This window comes from Hibiscus syriacus, unplaced genomic scaffold, assembly GCF_006381635.1.
Source record: "Hibiscus syriacus cultivar Baekdansim isolate YM2019G1 unplaced genomic scaffold, ASM638163v2 tig00111794_pilon, whole genome shotgun sequence".
In the NCBI taxonomy this organism is placed as follows: Eukaryota; Viridiplantae; Streptophyta; class Magnoliopsida; order Malvales; family Malvaceae; genus Hibiscus; species Hibiscus syriacus.
This window is the reverse complement of record NW_024063180.1, coordinates 669,639-695,654: the sequence shown is the minus strand read 5'-3', so window position 1 is coordinate 695,654 and position 26,016 is coordinate 669,639. Positions and strand designations below refer to the sequence as shown.

Genomic DNA, 26,016 nt, shown 5'->3' with positions numbered 1-26,016 from the left:
AGTAATGACGTGGTGCTCATCGATTTCGTTGTTGTTGTCCACATTTGTCAATTTCGTCTTCTTCCGGTTCCGGTGTACTGAATATTACTCTACCACTTTGATTTACATCTTCGGGTGAAAATGATAGAGTATTCAAGGTATTTGACGTCATCGCCTCAAATTGAGATTGTACGTGATGAAGAAGATGATCCCATGGACCTCTTTCTTCTGATTAGGAGGAAAATTATTGTGAAGGTGGCACTTGATCCCACCCACTTCCTTCCCACGCCGCTCGACTCTCAATCGATGGTTGATAAGCACCATATCCACCATAACTTTATTGTGATAGATAATAATTGGAGGAAGCCTAAGATGAAGATATTGATGAAGATGATGATTTTCCCCATATTTTGTCTTCATTATTTTCCACTCGGATCGCTCTTCTAGCGTTGTCAAGTATTGTTTCCCATTTGCTTCATAATTTGGAGGTAGAAAGAAACATTGAAATCAAAATCAAAATCTTTGGGTTGTACCTTGGAACGATTAGGCAATCATAAATGTCTATTTTGCCATTGATGTATGAATGTAGCATGCTTCCTCATCCAATCTTCGCTATGCTTCCCACACACATCTATTTTATGTAAATCGTCAATGTTAATTATGGACATTTCTATCGGTTGGTAAAACCCAACTTGTCACGAAACTCTATTGGCAGCATGTATCTCAATAATTGCAAAATGGAGCAATGGTGTTACGGCATATCATGTCGCTGCTCATTCAAAGAACATTGGCGGTAAACACTGTTGGATATCCGACTCATAATAAGGCATCTAATTAAACTGCCAAAGTATTATGTTAGTATAATTAAACAATTAATATTACAATTTCAAAGTTAATGCAAAAAATATTAAAATTTATTGCATGTCTACCGGCAATATCAATCCTTATCGGAATATCTACTTTGGTTGCAACCCGATAACTTTGTATCGGTTATTCGATGTTGCCATCTAAAAAAATTACATTATTTATTGTCATTTTCAAAATATTTAAATAAATATTATAAATATCAAAACTTTAAATATATGAATTTACCTTGCGGTGAGAGGAAACTCCATAGGAGCGAATGTAATAGGCGTTATAAATGGAGACGATACCACTCCCATAATTGGAGCAAAACTAAACAAACCGCTATATCCACTTTTTTTCCTTTAACGACTACGGTCTCCTTACAGAGTTCACGATACAAAAAAGCCAAAATTGCATAACCCCAACTATATTGGCGACATACAACAAAATCCTCCATTACCGGAAGATATTGGGTGTGCACCAAATTGCCCAATGTATCTGGTAGCAAGATCTCTCCAATCAACGTCATAAGATATGCTCGAGCTCCATATATACCTCTTGCTCCATTGATTGTTCATATACTCTAAATTCTCTATCCAATCACGTTATTTGTATCAGTAACCCATCAATGACATCGGTTGGAGCTTCTTTTCCCAATAAATTTGAAATAACAACATTTAGCGAATAAGTGTTACGAAGCACCAATATCATATCATTAATCGAAACGCCAAGTTGATACATGATATCTTCCAATGTTATCGTCAATTCACCACAAGGAAAATGAAACTTATGTGTTTCAGGCTCCAACACTGATATCAGTACCGACATCACCTTAAATCCGCGAAGAAATGTCGTTCTATATAATCCAAATCGTGAAAGATATATCATCATCCGCTTATGTGGCTCTTCATTCGTCATTCCTCGATGATGAATGACTCGTTCTTCTCGCTACAACTTGAAAATAAATTATTTAGTACAATTACATAAATAATTATTATTAATACTATAATTTTGTCAAAACTAAAATGAAATAAAACAAATTAAATTTACCGTAGTCAACTCGATCGACGAAATATGAACATCATCAAGACGTAACATTTCTTCTCTTGAGGTTATTTCAAAACAAAATCTTGAACACAAGTTTTTTGCTCTCAATAGAATGTTTAATTCCAAGTGAAAAATCAATCCAACCCAAACATTTATTTATACTACTCTACCCAATGACATAAATGACTATTTTTTCAAATTGAAAATAATCGTTGGAACTCGTCACACTGATGTGACGAGTTTCATTGAATTTTTAAAAAAATTTATCTGTTTAACAACAATTAATCCAATAGTAAATAAATTGAAAATTATACCTGTTGGAACTTGTCACATCGGCATGACGAGTTCCATTAGGAATAAAATAATATTTTTTTAATATTTTAAAAAAATTCAAAAAAATATTTTTATTGGACTCATCATACCCGCGTGACGAGTCCCATAAGATATATTAAATTAATTCTGATTGTGGACTCATGTGACACGACCTATTAAAAAATATATATACCATAAAACTCGTTACGCCGACATTACGAATTTTATAATACTGTAGCATTCACAAAATATCTGAAAATAAATTTCCTTATCCTATTGGACCGAATAATCTACTCGCCTTTGTTATTTACCCAATTCAGTCGTCTCTAGTGCATCACTAAAAGTCTAAAACAACCTTTTTCTCTAAGAATATGCGATATGAATATTCTATTTATTTTCTAAGTACAGTCTTGAGTGAATCGCTAAAATAATAAACCCAAGTAACTCAAGTCTCAGACCACCACGGAACCGACAGAGGTATTGGTGGAACAAGAAACCCTGCCGTCACCGGCACAAACGCCGCCAACAACAATGTATGATGCTTAAGCTCCACCGTTCTACAACTGTTACTGTCGATCAGAGATGGATTGATGGGATGTAGATAGAGATTGTAGTCCTTGAAAACTTTAAAATCTCTTTTTATTTTATATTGGTGGACTGTATGTCCATCCATGTCAAGATCCAATAAGATTAGGGAGTGACTCCTTTTATTAATGAGAAAGCATAGTTTAGAATAGTGTTCCGGTGACTTTAATGATGGACGGATCGGTATTTTCTGAGTGAGATCAATTTCGATGGGTCTAATTAGTGTTTTAGAGTTTTTAAAGTGATTTCTGTTTGGTCGTGTTACTTGAATAGCTTTGGGTTTTTGTCGGTTTCGTATTGAATGGAGAAAGATCCAACTCTCAACAATGTAATGGGGCCTACTAATACACTGTAGATTTGACCTTATGAGTTCATATAGTTCCTTCCATTGCTAAACACCTTACTTGTAAGCTTTTCATCCATCGTTAATGGCCAACGCTCTCTCATTCTTCGTCTCCATATCCATCACTATCTTCGTACCCTTATGCATGGCTGCAACGAGCTTCAACGACGACCAATCCGTTCTTCTCGAGTTCAAAGCCCATATCACTTCCAAGGTTTTAAAAAATGATTCATGACGTTATTTCGGCCGTGATATAGTTTTGTCATTATCTAAGTTACCCGCGATGTCTGTAATAGTCCGCGACGGCCGCAATCACAGTAAATTCGAAATAACCAAAAATACGATCGCGATTTGAAACCCTGATCCTCATAATGTCTTGCCATATAATTGGTCCACGGCCACCGGAGTATGCAGCTGGACCGGCGTTTCGTGCGGCTTTAGTGGCCGAGTCACGGCCTTGAATCTTTCCAACATGAACCTGCACGGCGGTATCCCGCCACCCTTGGGAAACCTCTCGTTTTTGTTGTCTCTCGACATGAGTGGGAACTGTTTTAATGGCAATTTGCCATCCGAGTTGGCCAACTTGCATGGCTTGGAACTCATGGACTTGAGCCACAACGAGCTTACTGGTGAAATTCCTTCATGGTTGGCAACTATTCCGAGCTTCAACATCTAAGTCTCTTTGGTAACAACTTTATTGGAAGTATACCCCATGAGATTGGTAAGCTTCGAAAGCTGAAAAGTCTTCGTCTCAGATACAACCTGCTTTCGAATCCGATTCCCCCATCATTCTATAATATTTCTTCCTTAGAAGTTGCAGATTTCATGTTAATAATACCACAGGAAGTATATCAAGCAGTATGGGAACTTAACTAATCTCAGAGAACTATATCTTGCAGCAACAGATATTGCAGGTGAAATTCCTAGGGAAATCAGCAATCTTCGTGATTTGCGAGTATTTGACGCCGAAATACGAGCCTTACCGGTTCCATCCGGCAAACATCTTCAACATGTCGTCGCTAAAATGGATTTATCTAGGAAACAATAAGTTTTCCGTTACTCTCCCTATTGACATCCTTTCCAGTATCTAGGAAACTGAGTTATATCTAGGAAACAATAGTCTATTCGGTAGCCTCCCAAGGTATATGCCTTGGCCTTCCAGCACTTGAGTGGATTAATTTTCATAGAAATAAACTCACTGGAAGTGTTCCAAGGAATATTGGCAACTGCAGCTTTCTCCACACTGTAAGTTTCGGCACAAACGGTCTCACCCGTAATGATATCCTTTCCGTATATAACTCATTTTTCGGCATATTCGACTGCAAATTAAAGCATGCTGATTAAAACGATTGTATATATGTCTTCATGATGGTAACAGGACAAATACCAGAGGAGATTTCCAACTTAAGACATCTTAGACATTTGCATATTGGGGACAAAAACTTGACTGGTTCAATTCCATAAAAAATATTCAACATGTCAGCCATCGACTTCATTGCATTGCATTTAAATAGCCTTTCGGGACATCTTCCGTCGAGCACCGCGTATCGGCTTCCGAGACTTACACTCCTAGTCCTAGCTCAGAACAAACTCACTGGCAAGCTCCCCAGCTGCATCACCAATGCTTCGACACTCAAGGACATAGAACTCGGCCACAAGTCGTTTTCCAGCTCTCTTCCGAGTTCCTTTGGAAGCAATCTAAGACTCCTCGAGTGGCTCAGCCTCCAATATAACATTTACATTCGAATATTCGAGTCCAGAACATAGTTTTCTCTCTTCTTTGACGAACTGCAGATCTTTGTGGCATATAAGCATTGAATCTACTGCGTACCGTGGTGTCTTTCCAGCTTCGATAGGGAATCTCTCGAACTTGCTTTTATACTTTTACGCAGGCGGTTCCGGACTAAAGGGTAACACTCTGATGGAAATTGGAAACTTGAGCCGTGTGATAGAGTTCTCGGTTTGGGACAATGGTTTGGTTGGACCTATTCCAGCAGTTGGAAGATTACAGAGGCTTGAAGGTTTGTTTCTGAATGGAAGTAAACTGCAGGGATCGATCCCAAACGACACTTGTGAGTTAAAGATGATATATAAAATATCACTACAAAGTAATTTACTTGATGGGTCAGTGCCAGCATGCTTTGATAATTTGACTGCTTTAAGATCTCTGAACTTGGATTCCAACAAACTAATTTCCAACATTCCATCGACCTTGTGGAGACTTTCGAATCTGTTGGAACTCAATTTGTCATCGAATTTTCTCAGAGGCTCTGTCCCGTTAGATGTTGGGAACTTAAAGGTTCTGATCAGAATGGATTTATTCAATAATCAGCTGTCGGGTAATCTGCCAAGCACCATAATGACGACCTCAATTGTTTGATTTATCTTTCATTTGTAGAGAATTCATTGCAGGATCAAATTCCTGATTCTTTTGGCCATTTAATGAGCTTGGAGTTCTTGGATCTCTTGAGAAACCGCCTTTCTGGAGTGATTCGTAAGTCCATGGAGGCACTCTCCCATCTCAAATACTTAAACGTCTCTTTCAATACGCTCGAAGGCGAAATCCCGGCAGGAGGACTGTTCCTAAACTTGTCGGCCTAGTCATTCGGATCAAACGAAGCTCTTTGCGGTTCGCCTCGACTTCACGTGCTACCATGCAAAGCTGGCTCCGATCACCGATCAGAGAAGGTTTCGGTTCTTGTGCTGAAGTGCATCTTACCAGCTATAGTATCTGCAATGTTGCTGGTGACCCTTATAATCATCCTTTTGAGAAGCCGTAAATCGAAACCAAAGGTCCCGATTCGAAAAACTCCGTTGCCACCGGCAACATGGAGAAGGATTTCTTACTACGAGCTTCGAGTTGCAACAGATGGATTCAATGAAAGCTGCTTGATTGGTACCGGAACTTTTGGCTCGGTTTATAAAGCCGTAAAAGTTTTCGACCTACGTATCGATCGAGCATTCCTGAGTTTTGAGTCTGAGTGTGAAGTAATGCGGTCCATTCGGCATTGAAATCTGGTTAAAGTCATTAGCAGTTGTTCCAACGAGTATTTCAAAGATTTAGTACTCGAGTTCATGCCGAATGGGAGCCTTGAAAAGTGGTACTCTCACACTTCCGCTCTAAATATTGTACAGAGACTCAACATAATGATCGATGTCGCATTGGCTCTTGAACATCTTCTTCATCATGGTCATCAAACACCGGAGATCCACTGCGATCTGAAACCCGAAAATGTCTTACTTGACGAAGATATGGTAGCTCATGTGGGTGACTTCGGGATCGCCAAGCTCTTAGGAGAAGAAGAATCCATGAAACAGACCATCACAATGGCCACAATTGGTTACATGGCACCAGGTGATCATTCTCTTTTGAAAATTAAAATCTGCAATCGATTTTTCGCCAATGAGTTTCTGTGCAATTTATCGCAGAATATGGAACATCAAGGATCGTTTCTACCGAAGGCGACGTCTATAGTTTCGGCATATTACTTATGGAGACGTTGACACGAAAGAAGCAGACCGATGAAACGTTTACCGACGAATTGAGCTTGACGGATTTGGTGAAGGAGTTGTTTGATTCACTAACTAACGTTATCGATGCAGCTATACTCCAGGAAGGGGAGGTACATCTCAGTGCAAAAACAAGTTGCATATCGTCAGTGCTAGAATTGGCCTTGGATTGTTCAGCAGAGTCGCCTAAGAGGAGGAGAAAGATGGTAGATGTTGTGGCCAACTCAAAAAGATCAAAACCAGGTATCTAAAAGATGTACGAATACCGTCTAGAAATATTTTATAGGGTGAGGACGTATATATTAATTATTGAAAATAAATTTTTAAGGTTGATATCCATAATAAAATTGACAGTTAATATTAAAAAATTCGAATTTCAAGGATAGCACGCTTTGCATCCGCCGGTGTCTGTGGTTATCTAAAAGCTGCTAAAACAAAGATCATTGTATCATGTTATGTTTCCCGAAGTTTCCATACAATACATTGGAATATCATCTTCCAAACATACTCCTATAGAACATATTCATCGTCCAAAACACGCAAGTGAATTACGTTTAAATGATATTTTCCTGTCAACGAATTTTTTAAATATTTTAATAATGAAATTTGTCAAAAATTATAATAAAATAGATCATACGACGATAACAAAAATGAGATATGAATTTAATTTATTTTTAAAACAATTTAGATTATTAAGACGAAATGAAGAAGAAAAACACTCGATTAACATCTAAACTCACAATAAAAAGCCACTAAATAATGATAATATTGGTGATTTGATCGACGATCATCATAATTCCAATTTCCTAAACCTTAAATCGAACCTGACCTAAATATCACATTTTAAAAAAAATCGATCTGATCCGACCGAATATATGAATTAGAAATCGACTCGACCTGATCCGAAATAATAAAAAAAATATTTTTATTCAATAAAAACAGTGACTTAATTGAAAAAAAATATATATATATAGGGGTATTATTGTAATTATTCCTAAATATATAAGGTAAAATTATATATATTTTCGGGTCGAGTATTTTTCACCCTAACCCGAACTCGACCCGACCCGACCCGAATATCACACTTAAAAAACCCGACCCAACCCGACCAAAATAAAGTTTCACTGACCCGACCTGACCTGAAATAATAAAAAAATAGTTTTATTCAATATATAAATAAATTACCAAAAGATTGATGAGGGTAGTATAGTCAAATTTTAATTCCCTCCAACAATGGAATTGAATTCCATCATAGAATGATGAAATTCACTTTCCCTCATTTGTTGGAAAGTTGAAGCCACGAGGGATTTCAATTCCCTTGAAAAATTGAACCAAACATGTGAAAGTGGTGGAATTGAATTCCAATTCCCCCTAATTCAAGGGATTCATACGAACCAAACGCCACCTAAGAGTTTTGAAGTCCAACTTTTCTAGGAGAAAATGATTTTTTTAAAAGAGAAAAGGAATAAGATTTATATATCAACATTGATTGTTGCAAAGAAACAACGACAATATATTTTAATGTGAAGGTTGAGAAATACGTAAACTCAGGGATGGAGAGGGAAGGAGAATCGTTATTCTGAAAATTTTAAATTATCATATATTTTAATTTTTTAATATATTTTTTATTAAAAATATATTTATATACCTAAAATTTTATAAATTTAAATTCGTCTCTATGAAATTTTAAAAATTCAAGTTCACTCTTATCATAAATATTTTTGTGAGTCCTTATGTAAACTAGTGAGAGAGAAGAAATAAAAAATGGATTAAATTTATAAAATATTTAAATGTTGATGATTAACTTTTTAATGTTAAAATTAAATTATAATAAAATATAAAATTTTAGAATTAAATTTATTATTATTTTAATTTTTTAAAATATAACGTCATTTATTGTTAAAATAGGTTCCTAATATTTTCAACGTTATATTTTTAGGTGTCTGGACATTTATTTAAAAAAAAATAAAAATATTTTTAGGTTCCTAATGTGTTCCCTCCCTTCTCCTCCTTCTCCCTTCCCCCTTCCATAGCTATCGATAAGCTAGTTGTGACAATCACCGTTACCATCATTAGCATCGACATCAATTCTCGTCAAACCCACTTTGACCTTTCATCGTAATCTACCACCGTTTGTCGTGGAGAAGCGTTCAAAGGTTCGTCGGATTTTAAATCACTGTCTCTATTCTTTGTCGATTTTGACCGATTCAACATCGTCAGTCATACCGTTACCACCATTCAAACCACCGTGCAATTTAGATCAAAATCCAACCGTTCAACGGTGACGATGATGGTCAGTGATGGATGAGACGGTTAGTAATTGGGTCGAAATGAGAAATTTTAGTTTTTTAGGTTTTTTTATAATTTCAGAAAAAATGGGTTTAAAAAATAAATTAAGCTTTTTATTTTTTAAAAATAATATTTTTATTATTAAAAAATTAAAAATATAATGATAAACACTTAAAAATATAATAAAAAAATAAACACATATTTTTAGGAAAAAGTTCTTTATGTACTAAAACATTTTCGAGACATAGTTTGAGAACATATTTTTGTATTGAGTCTATTTTAATTAATGATCAATTTATAACCTTTTATGGTAGAAGGATTAAAAAATGCTTAATACAAAAATAAGTGCTTAAATTTTATCTCAAAAAACGTTTTAGTACCTAAAGAATTTTTTGTTAAAAATAGGTGTCTAGCATTTTCTCCGTTACCATTTTAGGTGTCCGAACGTTAATCGCCGTTAAAAATCCTCTTTAAGTGACACATGTTATATTCTGGTTTTAATTTTAAAAAAAGATTTTATATTAAAAAAAATTAAAAAATACAACAATGCATCGTCTTCTCCCCTCCCCTCCCCCTCCCCTGCCACAACCGACTATCATGTTCGACCAAAATGGTAAATGACTGACCACCACATCCTATCAAACGACCAATTACCACGATCGATCTAAGTGATTCTTATAGATTCAAAACCCTAAAATAAAAATTTTAATTCGCACCATTTTTGGGTGTTCGAATGGTTGCGAATGTATGAGCTTTTGGTCATGGTTTGTTGGTCGATCACATGTCGTTGGGTGTCTAGCCAATTGACGGTGTTGGTGACGACTAGCGATAGCAAAGGAATTAAAATTAAATTTTAAAAGTTTGGATTTTTTTAAGATTTAAAAAAATTTAGGTTTTTTTAAAATAAAAATTATATATTTTTTATTTATATAAAATTTCTAAAATTACTAGAACGTGAATCATATCATTTAATGTTGGTTGGTGTCTATAAATCTAAAGTGTAACAGAAAAAAATATTGAATACTTACTTTTAACAAATTTTTTTATACTAAAACGTTTTTCAAGGTAAAATTTAGTAACTTGATTTTATATTAAACATTAGAAAGAAATATTATCTCAGTCAAATATTATCTCAGAGTAGTATCATTTTGTGAATGGTAAAGGAGGTAAGAAAAAAGAAATGGCGGTTCCACTTTTAAGTAAGAAGATCGTGAAGAAGAGGGTCAAGAAGTTCAAGAGACCCCAAAGTGATAGCAAAATCTCCGTCAAGGTATATTAAAAAAATTTATCGTCATTCAAGTTTTGATTTTTATTTTCTTTTTGGTTTAATTAAATTCGATTTAATGTGGATAAGAAGATAGATCTCGACACCTAGTCTGAGTTTCTGTATACTGAGTCAGTGTTGATTGACTATCTGATCATTTACAATTGCTCCAACCGGGATGCTCAGTCTTTTGAAGTATTAATTTTTTTATTAATTCTTAAATTCTTTAACTTGCTGTAAAAAAGTAATGAAGTTATTCAGACTTTTTTTTTTCTGCATTATAAGATTTTTTGGGTGTTTTTTTTTAGATATGCTGGGAGACATGATGATACTTATCCATCATTTCTGCATTTGAATGATGAATACTAACATGCAGTACCATCTTATCTCTTTTTGCGAAGAATTTTTCAAAAAATCACTGTATAATCATTATTTTCTTGTCATACATCGTTTAATTTTATTTCTCAATCTAACACCTTTACAGGTAAACACGGTCTTTGCATCGCGCCTTACGCTGATGTGACGTCACGTGGGTAAGACACGTCCCTGAAGCGCGTCTTGTAAAAAGTGTAAAAAATTCGGGTGTTAATTTTGTAAATAATTTTAAAATCGTCTCATATGTAATTAATTTATATTACAGTGATATTTGTGTAAAACCGTCAACTTTATTTATTTATTTTTGCGTGTGAAAAAAACTTTCTACATTAAAATCTTTAAATATTCTTTTCAAATTATTTTATAACTCCAAATTTTAATTTTGCATGAAATTACACAATACGTATAATCTAGTATAAAAAATTTTAAAGGTAAGTATTTTAAAATATTAATAATTTTATAAAAGTTTTATAACTAATATTTCTTTTACAAAATGATGATGATGATGATAAACATTTTATAATTTAAAAAAGTATAAATTTTATATATTTTTAAAAAATTTATTGACTTTTAAAATTAATTGTTTAAAAATATCAAAATAAACTTTTAATTATAATTGAGGGATCAAATGAATTATTATTCATTAATTATTATTTTTTAACAACAGTTGATAATGTTTATTCATTTTTAATAAAATTATTTTGATTTTTGCATGAAATTACACAATACGTTTAATTAGTATATGAAAACTTTGAGGGTAAATATTTTAAAATATGAATAATTTATAAAAGTTTTATAAGTAGTATATTATTACAAAATGATACTGATAAAGATGATGATAAATATTTTATAATTTAAAAAATTATAAATTTAATATATTTTGAAAAATTTATTAACTTTTAAAATTAATTGTTTAAAAATATAAAAAATATTAAAATAAACTTTTAACTACAATTAAGGGATTAAATGAATTATTATTCATTAATTATTATTTTAACAACAGTCGATAATGTTTATTCATTTTTAATAAAATTATTTTGATTTTGATTTTATATTTTTTAAAATTAATATTAGAAAAATATTTTAAATAAAGAGGTGATATTTTTTAGTTTACATTCTTTTTATTGAATTTTATTCACTTTTAATTATTTTTATTGTATTTTTATTGATTTTTTAAAAAATTGAATAATAATTCATTTGATCTCTCAATTGTAATTAAAAGTTTATTTTAATAATTTTAAACAATTAATTTTAAAAGTCAATAAATAATATTAACTGTTATTAAAAAATAATGTTACACAAAAAAAAGTTGACGTTTTTACACAAATATCCCCATAATAGAAATTAATTACATATTAGGCATCATTTGAAATTATTTATAAATCTAGCACTCGATTTTTTACACGTTTATAAAAGGCGCGGTGCATGAGCCGTGCCTTCTGTCAAGTGGCGTAAAGCGCGGTGCATGGGGCGCGCCTTCCTGCAAAGGGTGTTAGATCGAAAAATAAAGTCGAAACGATGTCTGACAGGGAAATAATGATTATAAGGGTGCTTTTCGGGAAATTCGCCCTCTTTTGCATATTTTATTGACTTTTTCAGAATTGAGGTAAATTTTTAATTGATTTTTTATGATTTTCTACCACTTGCTACTATCAGGGTATCAAATAGCGTTTCGAAACCGTGATAGCGGCCGTAATATTGCGGTTGTGCTACCGTCTAAAACCGGTTTTGATGATTTTTGCGATGGGTCACAGATTCACACCAATATCGGTTGATTGCGCCCGCAATTTAACGGAAAACGACGATTACGCCAATAACGAGACGCAACCACCGTTATTCAACCGTGATTCCAAGACAAAATCAAAAACCAACTTCTGTTGCAATCAACTGTAAACGAAAATGAAAATGAAAATGAAGGGACTTTGGATTCCCGAGTTAGCTCTGACCAGTTTTGGATAGAAGATGCGCCGGAGAAAGTCCTTTGAGTATCAGACGACGATTGTCGATTCCTTGACCAACCATGAGCAATTTGTGGGTTTATAGATATTTTGACAGAGGATTTTGTTTTTGAATAGTTTTGAAGTCCACCCTCTGCTCCCCTCTTTGGCCTCCATTCTCTCATATTTGGAAATGAAATGAGTGAAAATTGAAGAATAGTGAAATGGGTGGGGCTGTGGGGTGAAGAAGAGTGAACTGGGGAGTGAAGAAGAGTGAAATGAAAAGTCTTCCCTGATTGACGTTCGCTTCAAATTAAGAAATTTAATCCCTCGTTTTCACAACACTTCACCAATGTTTTCTTCTTATTCTTTTAAAGGCATAATATACCATTTGATTTATGAGTTATATATACATTATTTTAATATTTAAATCATTATTTTATTATAATTACCAAAAAATACTGATATAATATAATATCTGATATTTTTTAACGTCCATAATTTGAATAAAATAAGATATATAAGAAAATTAAATAAAAATGAGAAAATATATATAATTAAGAAGTCAAACCATGCATTAATTATTTAAGTTTTTTAAATGGATTCATTATTTAAGTTATGTACTCCTTTTAAATATTTAGATGTTAGGGTGATTAAATCTTTGGTAAAAATATGAATTTTTTAAAAAGAGAAAAATATTATTTTTCCCTTTTTTTATATTTTCAGTTGTAACCTTTGTATTTATATTTTAATCTAAATAATATCTAGTAACAATTAGGGAAAAATGAATAATCACTTTATAAATATTTCACTAATATCATTTTAAGACTGATTTCACGATTTAATTTGTTAACTTTAATACCTAAATTATGAAAATTCCATTTTATAAAAAAATATAAAATAATAAGAAAAGTCTTTTAAATAAATAAATAAATGTCTAAAAAACTATTCAGGGTTTGAGTTTAAGCATACTTGTGTTCCTCAACCCGTGATGGGTTTGATTGTTGCCTTATGGCCTAAGGGTGTGTATCTTAAGGCTGAGGATGTAGCAAATGCAACACTCTACCTAGCAAGTGAAGACCAAAGATATGTTAGATTGCATCATTTGTTCATAGACGTGGGATTTACTGTGCCAACCCGTCGTTCTATGTTCCAATGCCCCGAAACAACCATTCATACAATATTCTAATGAATTTTAATATTTTTTTATAAATTTTAAGTTTCTTAATTTTTAAATTTTTTAATTTCTTAGATTTTTATTTTTATCCATTTTAATTTCTTAGATTTTTTTTAATCTCATAGTTATAGCAAAATTTATTTTTATCCATTTTAATTTCTTAATTTTTTCATATGTTGATTGTTGATAGTCTTATTTCTTTTAAATAATAATGTATTCACAATGTCATCGTTAATTAATTATCTTATCCTATCATCGGATTTTTAAAGTTTCTATTTGATTAAACTATATTATATATATGTCAATTTCGCTTATAAAACATTTTAAAAATCATTAAAAATGATTTCTAATAATTATAATTATTTTTATTATGTTTTAAGATAAATTGTGCAAAATTTAAAAAATTTACGACCGCGACACCGCAGTGAACGCGATAACATCCGTTGTGTCCGCAACCGCGATAAACGCGACGTGACGAAAACGTGACCGCGAACGCTATTTGATACCCTGGCTACTATTGGACTACTATTAGTTTCAATTTTGGTTTCGCCTCTCGGAAAGATTAATGAGAAGCTTCTCGCATTCTCGGCCATGGTATCTAATGTCTGGTTTTCTTTATGTATTTGTGTAACTTGGCATTTCGTTTTAAGGGCGAATAAAACCCGTTTACCAGGTCTTGTGACACGGGTTAGCTTTTTTCTATAACAAGCTTTCTGTTACTAAATCTCTGGTCATATTGGCTTGCCTCATATCCATGCACATTTTACTTCGTTTGTGTTAATATTGAATATATGAAACTTCTCTTACATATCATGTTTACCCTGACGGTTGATGACAGACAAACTGGCGTAGCCCCAAGGGAATCGATTCTCGTGTTAGAAGGAAGTTCAAGGGATGCACTTTGATGCCAAACATTGGTTACGGTTCAGACAAGAAGACACGTCACTATCTTCCGAATGGCTTTAAGAAATTTGTTGTGCACAATGTCGGAGAGCTTGAACTGTTGATGATGCACAACAGGTGCTGTTAATTAACATACCGAGAATGATTGATTAATCACTGTTGATCTATATTGTTTATTTTTGTGTTCTCGATTTGTATTTGTTTCTTATCGGGACATACTGTGCCGAGATCGCTCATGATTTTCCACAAAGAAGAGAAAAGAGATTGTGGAACGAGCGGCGTAGCTTGATGTTGTTGTTACTAACAAGCTTGCCAGGTTGCACAGCCAGGAGGATGAATGAAGGCATAAGCTTGTATTGGTTATATTTATCAGTGAGCTTTGTTTGATCAGCTTGCTTATAAATTTTGGGTAGTTTTGTTTTGTCGTATCACATTCTTAACCGTGATATTTCTTCGACATTGGTGATCTAAGCATTGTAAGTACATTTCTTAAATGTTATCGTGTTATTCGATTTTCATCGACTTTCGAATATGAGAATACCTTCAATAGGAACATATTTGAAGGATCATATTTGAATGTATTACGTATGGAAACTTAGGGCAACATAACTTGATAACGATGGTTGATGAACTTTGTTTTAGCAGCTTTTAGAAACCTTATCCGAGCAGGGGCTAAGTGAATGTGAAAATGGAATGCTTAATTTAGTTAATTGCGATTCAAAAAAATGGAAGGGAATATAAAGCTTGTAAGGTCAAGTGTTTGTAGGCTCCATTAGCATGAAAAATTCATGAAACTAAAAACACAATACACCAGCAAAATGGATAGGACAATTTAACAGTAACATCCGGTCAAGATCCGAAGTACAACAGAATTTAACGCTAATTACCCCAAAATCCACGAGATCCGAATCAAACAAAAATCTGAATGAATGAAACGCTAATACCTCAAAATAACGTCTAAAGGACCGGATTTCAACCACCACAAAAATGAGATCGAGCATCAAACTCTTCATCGGAACATTGAGATAACGCACGAGTGGAATGCTCAACGCATACTCCATCGGTGCATTGGATTACGATGTGAAGCCGAAGGAGTTTCCGAAACGATGAAAACAGAGGAGGCGACGAGGAAGTACCTGAAAAAGAAGAGCATAAACAACACAGCGTTAAAAAACGGAAAAAAAATCGGGGAGACAAGATTGATGAGAAAAGAATGAGAGGTGACACAGTCGGAGAAAAGGAGAGAAAAAGGAAGTGAAAAACAAAGGAATAATGAAAGAATTAAAGAAGAGAGAAAACTGGTGGTGGGGGACGGTCGAAAATAAATCCACAACCGAGGGAAAAAAGAGAGCAAAACTCAATACATAAAAGAAAATAATTAGAATTATAAGATTTGTTTTTTAAATAAAAAGAGAGAAGTCAAGAGAATTTTCTAGTTAAAGTTAGTTTGAAAGTTGGTTAATCTCATCTTTCAATAATTGATTTAATCTAAATGTATAAGATTTGATTTAAATTTAAATTTAAATTTAAAATTTAATTTATTGTATGTTGAATACTAATATAAATATAATTATATTTGAAGTTGAATTGAGTTAAATATTTAAATAAAAAAATATTGGAACCTTATTAATTTGTAGAAGTTAATTGCAAATAATTGAGATGAAAAAGAAATTAAAATTCCGGCTATCTACAAACGAACGTTTGATATATTTAGAACCCTACTTCACTCCTACATGTTAGAAGGGAGAGCTTAACATGATTCGTTTTGGCGCCTGTTCTTCTCTGATTTAATCTCCACCTTTGCGCTTGATCGACCCATAAAAAACACGGTAGCGGCGGCGATGGCTACAGCTCCGACCGATGCAATTATCGAACCCCATTTGATCTTACTCCCATTATCCTCCTCTTCTTCATGTCGTTGTTCCTCATATTTCAGTTCATCTACTTCCTCTTTTTGAGTCCGACCAATCAATTCCTTGGTTTTCTTGCTTTTCAACACAACGATGGCGTTCCTCAGCTCGCATAACTCGGACTCCAACTCAGTCATCTTCTCCTTGATCTCATTCGCCATCTTCTCCGACCCTTTTATGGCCTTAACTTCATCCATCATCATCTGTAAATCGAGCATCCCGTAACTTCCCCTCTCTAACATCGCTTCCAGTATCTCGATTTCTTTACTCAATTTCTTCTCATCTTTAACACCATTACCATCGCTCGCGTTCATAGCTTCGTCGATCGCTTTCCTGGTTTTCTCAATTTTCTGGGAAACTTTTTTCTTATTCAGATTCGCTTTGCGCCTAGGAATATCGGCTTTTGAAATCTTACCCTTTCCAGATTTTCTTCTTCGTTCATCAGCTCCGGTCCCTAGATCTTTCAATTTCTCATTCAATTTCATCGCTTTCAAAATCTCTTCATCTTCCACCAATTTCTCCAATTCATCACCTTTCAACCCTTTCGCGAGCATCCTCATCAGAACTTTCCGCTCCAATTGTTCGATTCCGAGATCCATTTGATTCTCACCGTTATCCAATTCTTCAACCCCACGGTTTAACGAATTCAACTTCTTATCATCATCTACATCATCGAGGTTCAATCGAGGCGCCCCGTGCCCTAATCTCTTACGAAACGGTTCCGATCCGAAAGCTTACCTTCCATCCCAATTCCTACGCGGTCGTCGCCTTCGTTCTCCGCCACCTGATGGACCCGCGACGATGACGAAGAAGAAGACGATGAAGACGGCGGCGATGGGAAGTTGTAGAGCACGGAACTTCCCATTAGATTAACAGAAGAGATCCCCATTAAAGATGGAGCGTGGATCGAAAAAACAGATTCTTATACTAAAATTTGAAAAATTCAAAGAAATTTGCTTTAATTTAACCAAGCTAATGGAAGATTGATTTAAATTGAACGGTTGCGAGAAACGGAGAGATTTGGATTTTCCATTTCTGGTAAATATTTTCCCGCCCTATTTACGGGGTCAACTATCATACGTGTGCATAACTGATTGGCTTAAAACTGTTCATCTTCATTTAATCAGATAAGATAGTAAACTTGAGTTCGTTGACAATCAATGAAAAAAATTGGCTAAACAGGTAGTTTTAGATAAAAATATGATTATATCATTAAGGTGATGACGTGGACATAATATAAGTATGACGTAAATATACATATAATTCATTAAAATCATTAATAATAAATGATAGATGATTACGTAATATCGATTTGATTAGAAAATTAAATAATTAATTTGAATATAATAACCGATTTAACCGAAACAAAGTGTTGCAGTCGTTGAAGTCTGGTTTTACATCACCAACATAGCAACCATGTGGAGATTACTCTGATAAAACTTGGATACTATACAGAATCCACTCGATCGACCCGACTAGATACAACATAAACCGATTGACCCAAAACAAGGACTAGACACAACATAAACCGATCTATGAAACCGGTGAAAGTGCAAATCAAAGAATGTACGGAACGACTAGCTACGAAGGCGTCGGCAGTGCCGCTACCACTACCCATTGTCCTTTAGTGGGGGGAAAACATTGAGGCTTTAAAAAAATAGACATGAGCTGCCTTGTCTAGCGGATCCCCATGAACAGATGGTTCTGCACTAAAAGAAGAAACCACATAACATGTGAGACGTGTGTATGCACATAAAGAACAGATATTGATGTTAGTATAAAATGGCACACAACAACAGTATTGTGAACCGTGACATAAGACTATTCCGGACATTTTTTCAAATGGGACTGCTTGTTCTACGATTGCTTACGACCGCAAAGAAAGTGTATTCGGTATGAGTTGCCGAGTATATAGGTATGCGGTACTACAAAAAATAAAGGAAGCATAATCTAGCCTTTTCTTTTCAATTCAAAGGATAACATGAACCTGTGATTATCTGTTTGAACTAGTAAGGACATCAAACAATCCACAGCAACTAAACAACAACGTTCTTTGCACCGTCGGCGGAGTCGAGGCAACAAGGGGCTGTGAACCAATTCAGCAAATAAGCAAGAAATCACTTCGCAGTAAAATAAGGGAGTATTCTAATCCACAATTCTCAAAAGAAAAAGGGCATTATCTACTGATATACATGCATTTTAGAATCATCATGTGGCTCAGCATCCCGGGTTTTTTCGGCGACATTGCTAGTTTCAGCAGGTGACGTGCTCGAGTATGGGGAAACCTCTACTTCATTTCCTTCCAATTCAACCCTGGATATGCCATTTGATGGGGGCAGTAACTCTACTTCACTTTCCTGGGACCTTGATTCAACTACATTGTATACTGATTTGTTTGCTGAATTTCAGTACTTCCCAACTTCGTCCTTCGCAGTTTTCACCGAATTCTCAACAGCGGCGGCTTCGACTGATTTGTATACTGAAATTTGCAGAATTAGCATTAACATTCCTATGAGTTCCATTTTCAGCAACTTTCATAGACGTGATGGTAGCCGAATCATCTTTGTTAGCACATGAGGTATCTTCAGAACCAAGATTATAGGCTTCTTCCTTCGACTTCTTCTCAGAGACTCGAGATTCGTCATCCGAACTACCACTGCAGCTAGAACTCTTATTGTGCTCAGCATGCTAAATTCGAACATGTGTGGTGCCCCCAACATCATCCAATCCAGATTTTTTGTGACTTTTGAATCTCTAAGGGTTTCTTCCATGGACTTTTCCTCATGTGATTCAACAGGTGACGGTGCTCTTTTCCTTTCTTCTTGCCTGTGATTGAATGGATGCTGGTGATTGTGGTCACCCTGAGATGCAGGGGAACCGTTACTGTCCCTTTCATCATTTTCTGGAACAATTTCACAAAATCACTATAATTTCGATTACCATGCAAACGAGAAATTTATCAATCACCCATCTTGAAACAACAAAAATAAACACTAGAAAAAAGACTGTCTTCAATTAGAAACTTCATTTAACAGGAAGAACAAAAATCTCCAACACAGTAACCCAAGAACAAATGGCACTTACAAATCAAAAAGAAAATTACCCATCATCACAATTCAAGGAGAAAAACAAAACCCGAAACGAAATTCTCATAAAACAGCGCAAAATACCCTGTGGGTTGACTACTAGTTGTTCCTTCTTTTTCTTGGCGGCTTTTCTCTTCTTTGAACCAGATGGCATGATTGCTTCCCTTCCCCCTCACTGTGTGCAGGATGAAGTGATGTTTAGAAGGTGCGAGTTCACAAATTATGCAAGCCAAAAAGAAAACCGCTGTTACTTGCTAGAAACTACTTAAGAAAGCGCTGGTTGGCACCATCCGATTGCTTGAACTGGATGCTCACTTGGAGAGAGATTTGGAATATTTAAGAAAAATTAAGAGATTTTGAAACTGATGGGGCCATTTGGAGGTGTGGGGTATGTTTGAAAATGGATTGAAATGATGAAATTTGCAATAAGTGGAGTTGGTTTTTGTAAAAGCTAAAAGGTAGTTTAGGTTTTTTTTAAGCATCAATATTGAAAAGACAGAGTATTTATGTTTAAATATCAATAGGGATCAAAACGATGAAGATGTAGAAGTATGCATAGAAGGATACGTTCTCCCCTCAAAAGATTGTTTCAAGTACCTAGAGTCTATGATACATAAAAATGAGATGTTGATGATGACGTTATACACCGTATAAAGACGGGATGACTAAAGTGAAGGGCCTCTACTGGAGTTTTGTGTGACAAGAAGGTGACTCTAAAACTTAAGGGAAAATTTTATAGAATGACAATAAGATCAGCGCTGTTGTATGGATCAGAATGTTAGGTAACCAAGAAGGATCATGTAAGGAGGATAGATGCCGTAGAAATGAGAATGCTTCGATGGACATGCGGTAGGACTCTGTGGGATATGACAACAAACTCTGCTATTAGGATGTTCTTGGGGGTGGTGACTGTTTCCGAAAAATTGAGGGAGGGAAGACTACGGTGATTTGGGCATGTTCTTAGGCGACTACCGTCGGATGCGGTCAGGAGGGTAGAGTCGATTACAGTCGACGGTTTCAGAAGGAGAGGACGACCAAGGCGGAAGTGGGGAAGACTGCTTGAGATCTGATTTGATGGATTTAGCCCTTACAGAGGACATGACCTCTGATAGGAAATTATGGAGACTTAAGACTAGGGTAGTCGAGTAGTGTATGTCACATCTCTAGGGTGTATCATCTCTGTCTTCTTTTAATGTCTTTGTAGTAGTTTCCATGACTTCTACTTTTTATACGTTTCTGTTATTGATATTTATGAAAGCTTAGAACTGGACTTGCTATCATAGACTTCTGTGTATCATTCTCTTTACTTTTAAATTTAGTCGGATCTTACGTTTCTGTCTATATGCAGAGATTTTTTCGCAAGATTTATTTGCAGGGATTATTACCTATTACAGACGCGCATATGATATTAATGACTGCATATGAATATTGTTCAACTATATATTTATGTATTTATTTATATATGCATTGTATTTTATTTATATTTTTAATGTTTTGACTGCCGGAAGTCTTCTGAGGAAACTACTCTCAACCTGATGTTGGGGGCAGCCTACTATCCTACTCTCCTTACCCCATTACATACCGAATTTAATTTTGTTGTTGTGAGTTTGCTTACGTGCGGTTGATTTATTTAACCATATCATTTTTTATACTATTTATAAAAATAACAAATATTTAATATGGAAGAAAAAAGTGTAAACTGAGGAAGAACAAAAGTTTATCTTTGGAGCACTCAAGTGTACCCAACACTCAGATCTGGTCAGACAATCCAATCAACAAAACATGAAGTAAAGCCCAGATCTTTAAGAAATCCCAATTCGGAAGTAGAAGAAGCTGCAATGGAGGCTTTGAGAAGGCAAGCCAGTAAGCTCAGAGAACAAGTTGCCAAGCAACAGCAGGCAATTTCCTCACTACCCTTTCGTTTTTCTTCTTTCATTCTTTTTTTGGCTTTAACGAGAATCGAATTCTATTCATCTGGTTGCTAGGAAAATGGTGGAAAACTAGAAAAAGACTTCTCCTTTTCTCTCGGTTTGCTTTTAAATTTTAAGAAATGAATAATTTACTATCTGTTGCTGTGTTAGACAACATACTTGGTTACTTGAAAATTTTGGAATTTTAGGACCTAATTCATATGTTTCGAGAATTAAAGATTGGATTATGGAGGTAATTCTAAACATTCATTGTATTTTTAGTCATCAATGTGGGATGATTTCGTGAGTGTGTGAAAGATTGAATTGAGTTTATTTTCTCTTATTTATATGTACTTCATGCTGCAATTTTCATTCTTTTCTAACACATTGAAAAGATTAGATATGGAGCTCCAAATGTTTTATTACTGCAAAGCTTCATCCTTTACTTGAAAGTTACCGAGGAAGAGTGTGTTTTTCGAGGAAATGAAAGATTAAGTGAAAGTTGAGTGATCAGTGAGATCTTAATGCTTTGAAACATCTACCGAGTATTGATTGATGTTTGAATGCTTTATTGAATTTGGTCTACACATAAGCATGAATGTAATTCATTTTGTTAATTGTTAGGACCGTTCATGTTCGATTCTTGCATGTTTTTCTGTTACTTTACCACTTCTGTTTTGCTTCAACTATTAGTTTCTTCTCTAGTCGAGTTACGGAACTTGTTTTGCAGGCTGTAATAAAGCGATTTGGTGGAACTGGTTACGAAGGCTAAGATGTTGTAGTTATTGATGAGGTTGAAATGCAAAGACATCAACAGCTAGACAAACTGTACAGGACTGCTCGATCGGGAAGGGTAATGATCGTTCTCCTCATCATATTTCTGAAATTTGAAAAATCACTTGGCATTCCTGTAAATTTCATGGACTAATGGATTCTTTTCTTGATTGATATACTTTCTTCCTTTCAGGACTTCCAGAAAGATGTTATTAAAGCTTCAGAAGCGTTTACAGCCATTGGAAATTTATGGAATGCGAATGAAGTAGTTGTTTCGATTTGAGAGCACTGATACTTCTGAGTTTCTTGTCACAGGCAACGCATCGAGGTACTGAGCCTGGCTGTAGGTTACTGTTATTGTGCGAAAGGTATTCTAGTTCCATGTTTAGACTTCACCTAAGTTGCATATAGCTTACATTTAGCTCGATAGACTCGTATGATCTGGATTATAATCGTCTAAATCGCTCTAAGCTAATGTGAAGGACAGAAAAACCGAAGAATAATGCTGGTTACGTACTCTATAGCTTAATACCTACACAAAATAATACTACTTGTAATAAAACTATGCAGGTAAGCTCATCTGGATGGTCAGAAGGAGAATGCAAAGGTAAAGCAGGGTGGTTTCCATCAGCTTATGTTGAGAAACGCCAGAGACTTCAGTCCAATAATCTGGCCAGAGAAGCATACCAAGTTAGTCGAAGGTTAAGCCTTTATCCGTCTTCTTTTTTCCTTTTCCCCTTTTCTTTATCCTGTAGGCGTATTATGCTTCTAGTAATCGTATGGGTTCTTTTAAGATGTTCATGTATCTACAAGAGATGTGAAAAGTATCTTACGAAACATGCAACGCTATGAAACTTTTAACCCTAACATGTTTTTTCATGATGTCTAAAGAAAGGTAAAAAAGTATTCCAAAAACCAATCTCAAGTTGAAATTTCGTGGTCAAAGACGAACACCCTTTAGCAGGAGAAATTGGGGTCTAGTTCGAAAATCTTCTTCATCTGCATGGTTATTGTAGAGCATAGCCTCTTCCTAGAATTGTTTTTGGCTCACGTTGAAGAGTTCAAATGAAGTGCTACCAAGGAGGCATAAGCCCCATCAGTAATATTCATCAATGAATCGTGTCCGTCTTTCTCAACAAAGGCTCCGTTTTTCACAACCGCAATAATATCAGCACCCTTTATGGTGCTAAGGCGGTGAGCAACTACGATGGTTGTTTGGTTTATCATTACTGCATCCAGTGCCTCCTGCACCACACGTTCCGATTCTGCGTCTAGAGCACTCGTTGCCTCATCAAGCAGAAGGATCCTGGGGTTCTTCAATATGGCTCTCGCAATGGCAATCCGTTGCTTTTTGCCAGCCAGACAACTTAACTCCTCGTTCTCCGACTAAGGTCTCGTAACCCTGCGGCAACGAGCTGATGAACGCGTGTGCATTCGCTGCTCTTGTTGCTTCCATGATCTCTTCTTCGGTTGCATTTCCCTGTTTGCCATAGGCTATGTTGGCGTGGATGGTATCATTGAAGAGTATCGGCTCTTGGCTAACCAATCGTATTTGTTGCCGCAGCCAACTTATTCTTAACTTTCTGATATCAATGCCATCCAAAATTACACTTCCTGACTTAGATCATAAAATCTTAAGATGAGGCTAATGACAGTTGACTTCCCACTGCCACTTTCTCCAACAAGTGCAACAGTCTGCAAATATGATATAAAAACCAGGGTTTCAAATCGTGGTCGCTGTCGCGTTTTCGGTTATTTTGGATTTACCGTGATTGCAGCCGTCGCGGGCGCTATTACAGCCATCGCGGGTAACTCGGATAGCGGCGAAACCGTTATATCGCGATCGCGGACCGTTTTTTAAAACCCTAATAAAAATTAAGCAAAATGAATTCTCTAGTAGTAAATGAGATTTGGGTCTTAAATAGAATTGATCTCATAAATACCTTTCCAGCAGGTATCGTGAGACACAAGTCTTTGAATACTTGGATGTCTGGTCGAGTCAGATACTTGAAGCTGACTTGTTCTAACTCAATATTGCCTGTTACAGTGGCAATTGTCAAGCCATCCTCGCTGCTCGAGTCAATCGGGGTTTTTTTTTATCAAGAATGTCGAATATCGAAGCTGCTAAATCCTTGGCTTTATTCGTGTCAGGAGCCAAGGCACTGGTTTGTGAAACACCAATGGCCGAGACTGTCAATGCAAAGAAAACCTTGAATACTTCATCAAATGTTGCTTTCCCATGCTTCACAAGCACAGCTCCAAGGTAGAAACAGAAGGCATTTGTGCAATATAAGGCAAAGAAAGAGAATCTGTACCCGGTACCGCTTACAAGTCCGAGACGGACTCCCTGTTTCATGGGGGCTTCGCATTTGAGTTGGTACAAATCCACCTTCTGTTCCTAACAAAAAGATGCGACAGTTCTGATACCTCCAACAGCATCATTAGCTACTTGGCTTGCTTCTTCATACTTCAACAGCATTCACATTGAACATATACATATATATACTTTTTAGTATAACTGAATCAACCCCTTCATCTAAATTGTTCAATTGTCATAGGGTACCACTGACCTTTGCATCAGCACTGAATCCCTTCAGAAATTTGGTCTGCAAGTATCCTTGAATTAATGTAAATGGCATGACAGCTAGGAATGCGATCGCCAAAATCCAGTTAGCAGTAAATGCTATGACTAATCCTGCTATGATAGTAGCTAAATTTTGTACAATAAGGGCCAGGCTATCGCCAACTAGATTTCTTACAGTCGATGCATCAGTTGACAGTCTTGCTCCGATGGGGCCACTGAGAGGTTCAAAAGAAAGATTGTTGTTAAAGCAGCAAGAAATTTCACAGCATGAGAAAGTTTTTAAAAAAGGAAAAGGTTGCTTGAAATGCACCTAGAATTCGCAGGATCATCGAACCAACCGATATTTTGGTGGACTACCTTCTTAAACATCATGGAATGAATTCTTTCAACCAGTTTTCTGCCTGCAATTCCAAAGAAGAAGTTCTGCGCCGGTCCAATAATTAGAGTAACCACACCTAATCCGACGTAACTAAGTGCCCATGCCCTGGAATTCTTTAAAAAAGCTTAATTGGGGAATCATAGAATGATTTAATGGCTGATAAGAAAAGGAGACCAAATATAGGAAATACTAGTCCATTAATAGCTGCAGCAATGGAGCCAATCAATAGGACTGGAACCTCAGGCTTGTTAAGATTCACCAGCCGTCTAATTGAAACTTTTTTGCGTCTTTCACGCTTTAGTTTCATCCGGTACGCTTCTCTCTTCGCCTGTTTCTTCGGTTTCAGCAAAGTTAACTAGACTGGGAACACCGATAGTATACGTGAAGGATTGTCGGCTTGATGATGATGCACTTCTGCTTGTAGACCTTACCAAAGACGTACTCAATCTCTGGCTTACAGACCGGCTAATTTCCTTATCTGAATCAGCAGTTTCATCCGACTTTTCGGTTTCCTTCCCTCGAGCACCATCACCTTCTTTATCTCCCTCCTGCAAACAAACTAATTGGGAAAAAGCCCCTTCCGGATCTTTGATCAACTCCTCATGCGTTCCTAGATTTAATCTCTTAATGTTGCAAAATTGTGAAATAATACAGAAACAAATGTCAATGAAAGCTGGCTTTGAGATGGTACCTTTCTCCACAAGTTTCCCTAAGCGCACCACTGCTATCATGTCCGCATTCCTGATAGTTGTCAACCGATGGTCCACCACCATGGTTGTCCTATTGGACATCACTTTCACCACTGC

At 35.5% G+C, this 26,016-nt stretch overlaps 4 protein-coding genes across 4 annotated transcripts; 2 read left to right on the top strand and 2 right to left on the bottom strand.

The window, feature by feature from the left end:
- Window positions 1-832: 832 nt before the first annotated feature.
- On the top strand, window positions 833-15,007 carry LOC120170805 (60S ribosomal protein L32-1-like). The gene is made up of 4 exons (XM_039178672.1): window positions 833-837; window positions 10,075-10,181; window positions 14,503-14,684; window positions 14,780-15,007. Exons 2-4 carry the CDS (start codon window positions 10,092-10,094, stop codon window positions 14,952-14,954), a joined length of 447 nt encoding a protein of 148 aa, XP_039034603.1. The 5' UTR covers window positions 833-837; window positions 10,075-10,091; the 3' UTR covers window positions 14,955-15,007.
- Window positions 3,755-6,873, top strand: LOC120170830 (receptor kinase-like protein Xa21). The gene is made up of 8 exons (XM_039178689.1): window positions 3,755-3,833; window positions 4,012-4,067; window positions 4,627-4,793; window positions 4,907-5,411; window positions 5,525-5,620; window positions 5,714-6,100; window positions 6,248-6,467; window positions 6,542-6,873. Exons 1-8 carry the CDS (start codon window positions 3,755-3,757, stop codon window positions 6,871-6,873), a joined length of 1,842 nt encoding a protein of 613 aa, XP_039034620.1.
- Window positions 15,008-18,443: 3,436 nt separating the features above from the next.
- On the bottom strand, window positions 18,444-19,717 carry LOC120170829. Its single transcript, XM_039178688.1, has 5 exons — window positions 19,648-19,717; window positions 19,222-19,379; window positions 18,958-19,165; window positions 18,670-18,875; window positions 18,444-18,563 (listed from the first exon to the last, which is right to left on the bottom strand). The coding sequence occupies exons 1-5, from the start codon at window positions 19,715-19,717 to the stop codon at window positions 18,471-18,473; spliced, it is 735 nt and encodes a 244-aa protein (XP_039034619.1). The 3' UTR covers window positions 18,444-18,470.
- Window positions 19,718-23,294: 3,577 nt separating this feature from the next.
- LOC120170828 (ABC transporter B family member 21-like) lies at window positions 23,295-23,738 on the bottom strand. The gene is made up of 2 exons (XM_039178687.1): window positions 23,649-23,738; window positions 23,295-23,594 (listed from the first exon to the last, which is right to left on the bottom strand). The coding sequence occupies exons 1-2, from the start codon at window positions 23,736-23,738 to the stop codon at window positions 23,295-23,297; spliced, it is 390 nt and encodes a 129-aa protein (XP_039034618.1).
- Between the last annotated feature and the right edge of the window lie 2,278 nt (window positions 23,739-26,016).

Coding starts and splice junctions, on each gene's coding strand:
- LOC120170829 (XM_039178688.1), bottom strand. CDS start 19,717: ATGCCATCTGGTTCAAAGAAGAGAAAAGCCGCCAAGAAAAAGAAGGAA. Junction 18,876..18,957: donor TGCTAATTCTGCAAATTTCA/GTATACAAATCA, acceptor ACTGAAATTCAG/CAAACAAATCAGTATACAAT. Junction 18,564..18,669: donor ATGATGATTCTAAAATGCAT/GTATATCAGTAG, acceptor ATTGGTTCACAG/CCCCTTGTTGCCTCGACTCC.
- LOC120170830 (XM_039178689.1), top strand. CDS start 3,755: ATGGTTGGCAACTATTCCGAGCTTCAACATCTAAGTCTCTTTGGTAAC. Junction 6,101..6,247: donor GTTTTGAGTCTGAGTGTGAA/GTAATGCGGTCC, acceptor AATATTGTACAG/AGACTCAACATAATGATCGA. Junction 6,468..6,541: donor AATTGGTTACATGGCACCAG/GTGATCATTCTC, acceptor AATTTATCGCAG/AATATGGAACATCAAGGATC.
- LOC120170828 (XM_039178687.1), bottom strand. CDS start 23,738: ATGGCAAACAGGGAAATGCAACCGAAGAAGAGATCATGGAAGCAACAA. Junction 23,595..23,648: donor CATCAGCTCGTTGCCGCAGG/GTTACGAGACCT, acceptor GCTGGCAAAAAG/CAACGGATTGCCATTGCGAG.
- LOC120170805 (XM_039178672.1), top strand. CDS start 10,092: ATGGCGGTTCCACTTTTAAGTAAGAAGATCGTGAAGAAGAGGGTCAAG. Junction 10,182..14,502: donor ATAGCAAAATCTCCGTCAAG/GTATATTAAAAA, acceptor GGTTGATGACAG/ACAAACTGGCGTAGCCCCAA. Junction 14,685..14,779: donor CTGTTGATGATGCACAACAG/GTGCTGTTAATT, acceptor GTTTCTTATCGG/GACATACTGTGCCGAGATCG.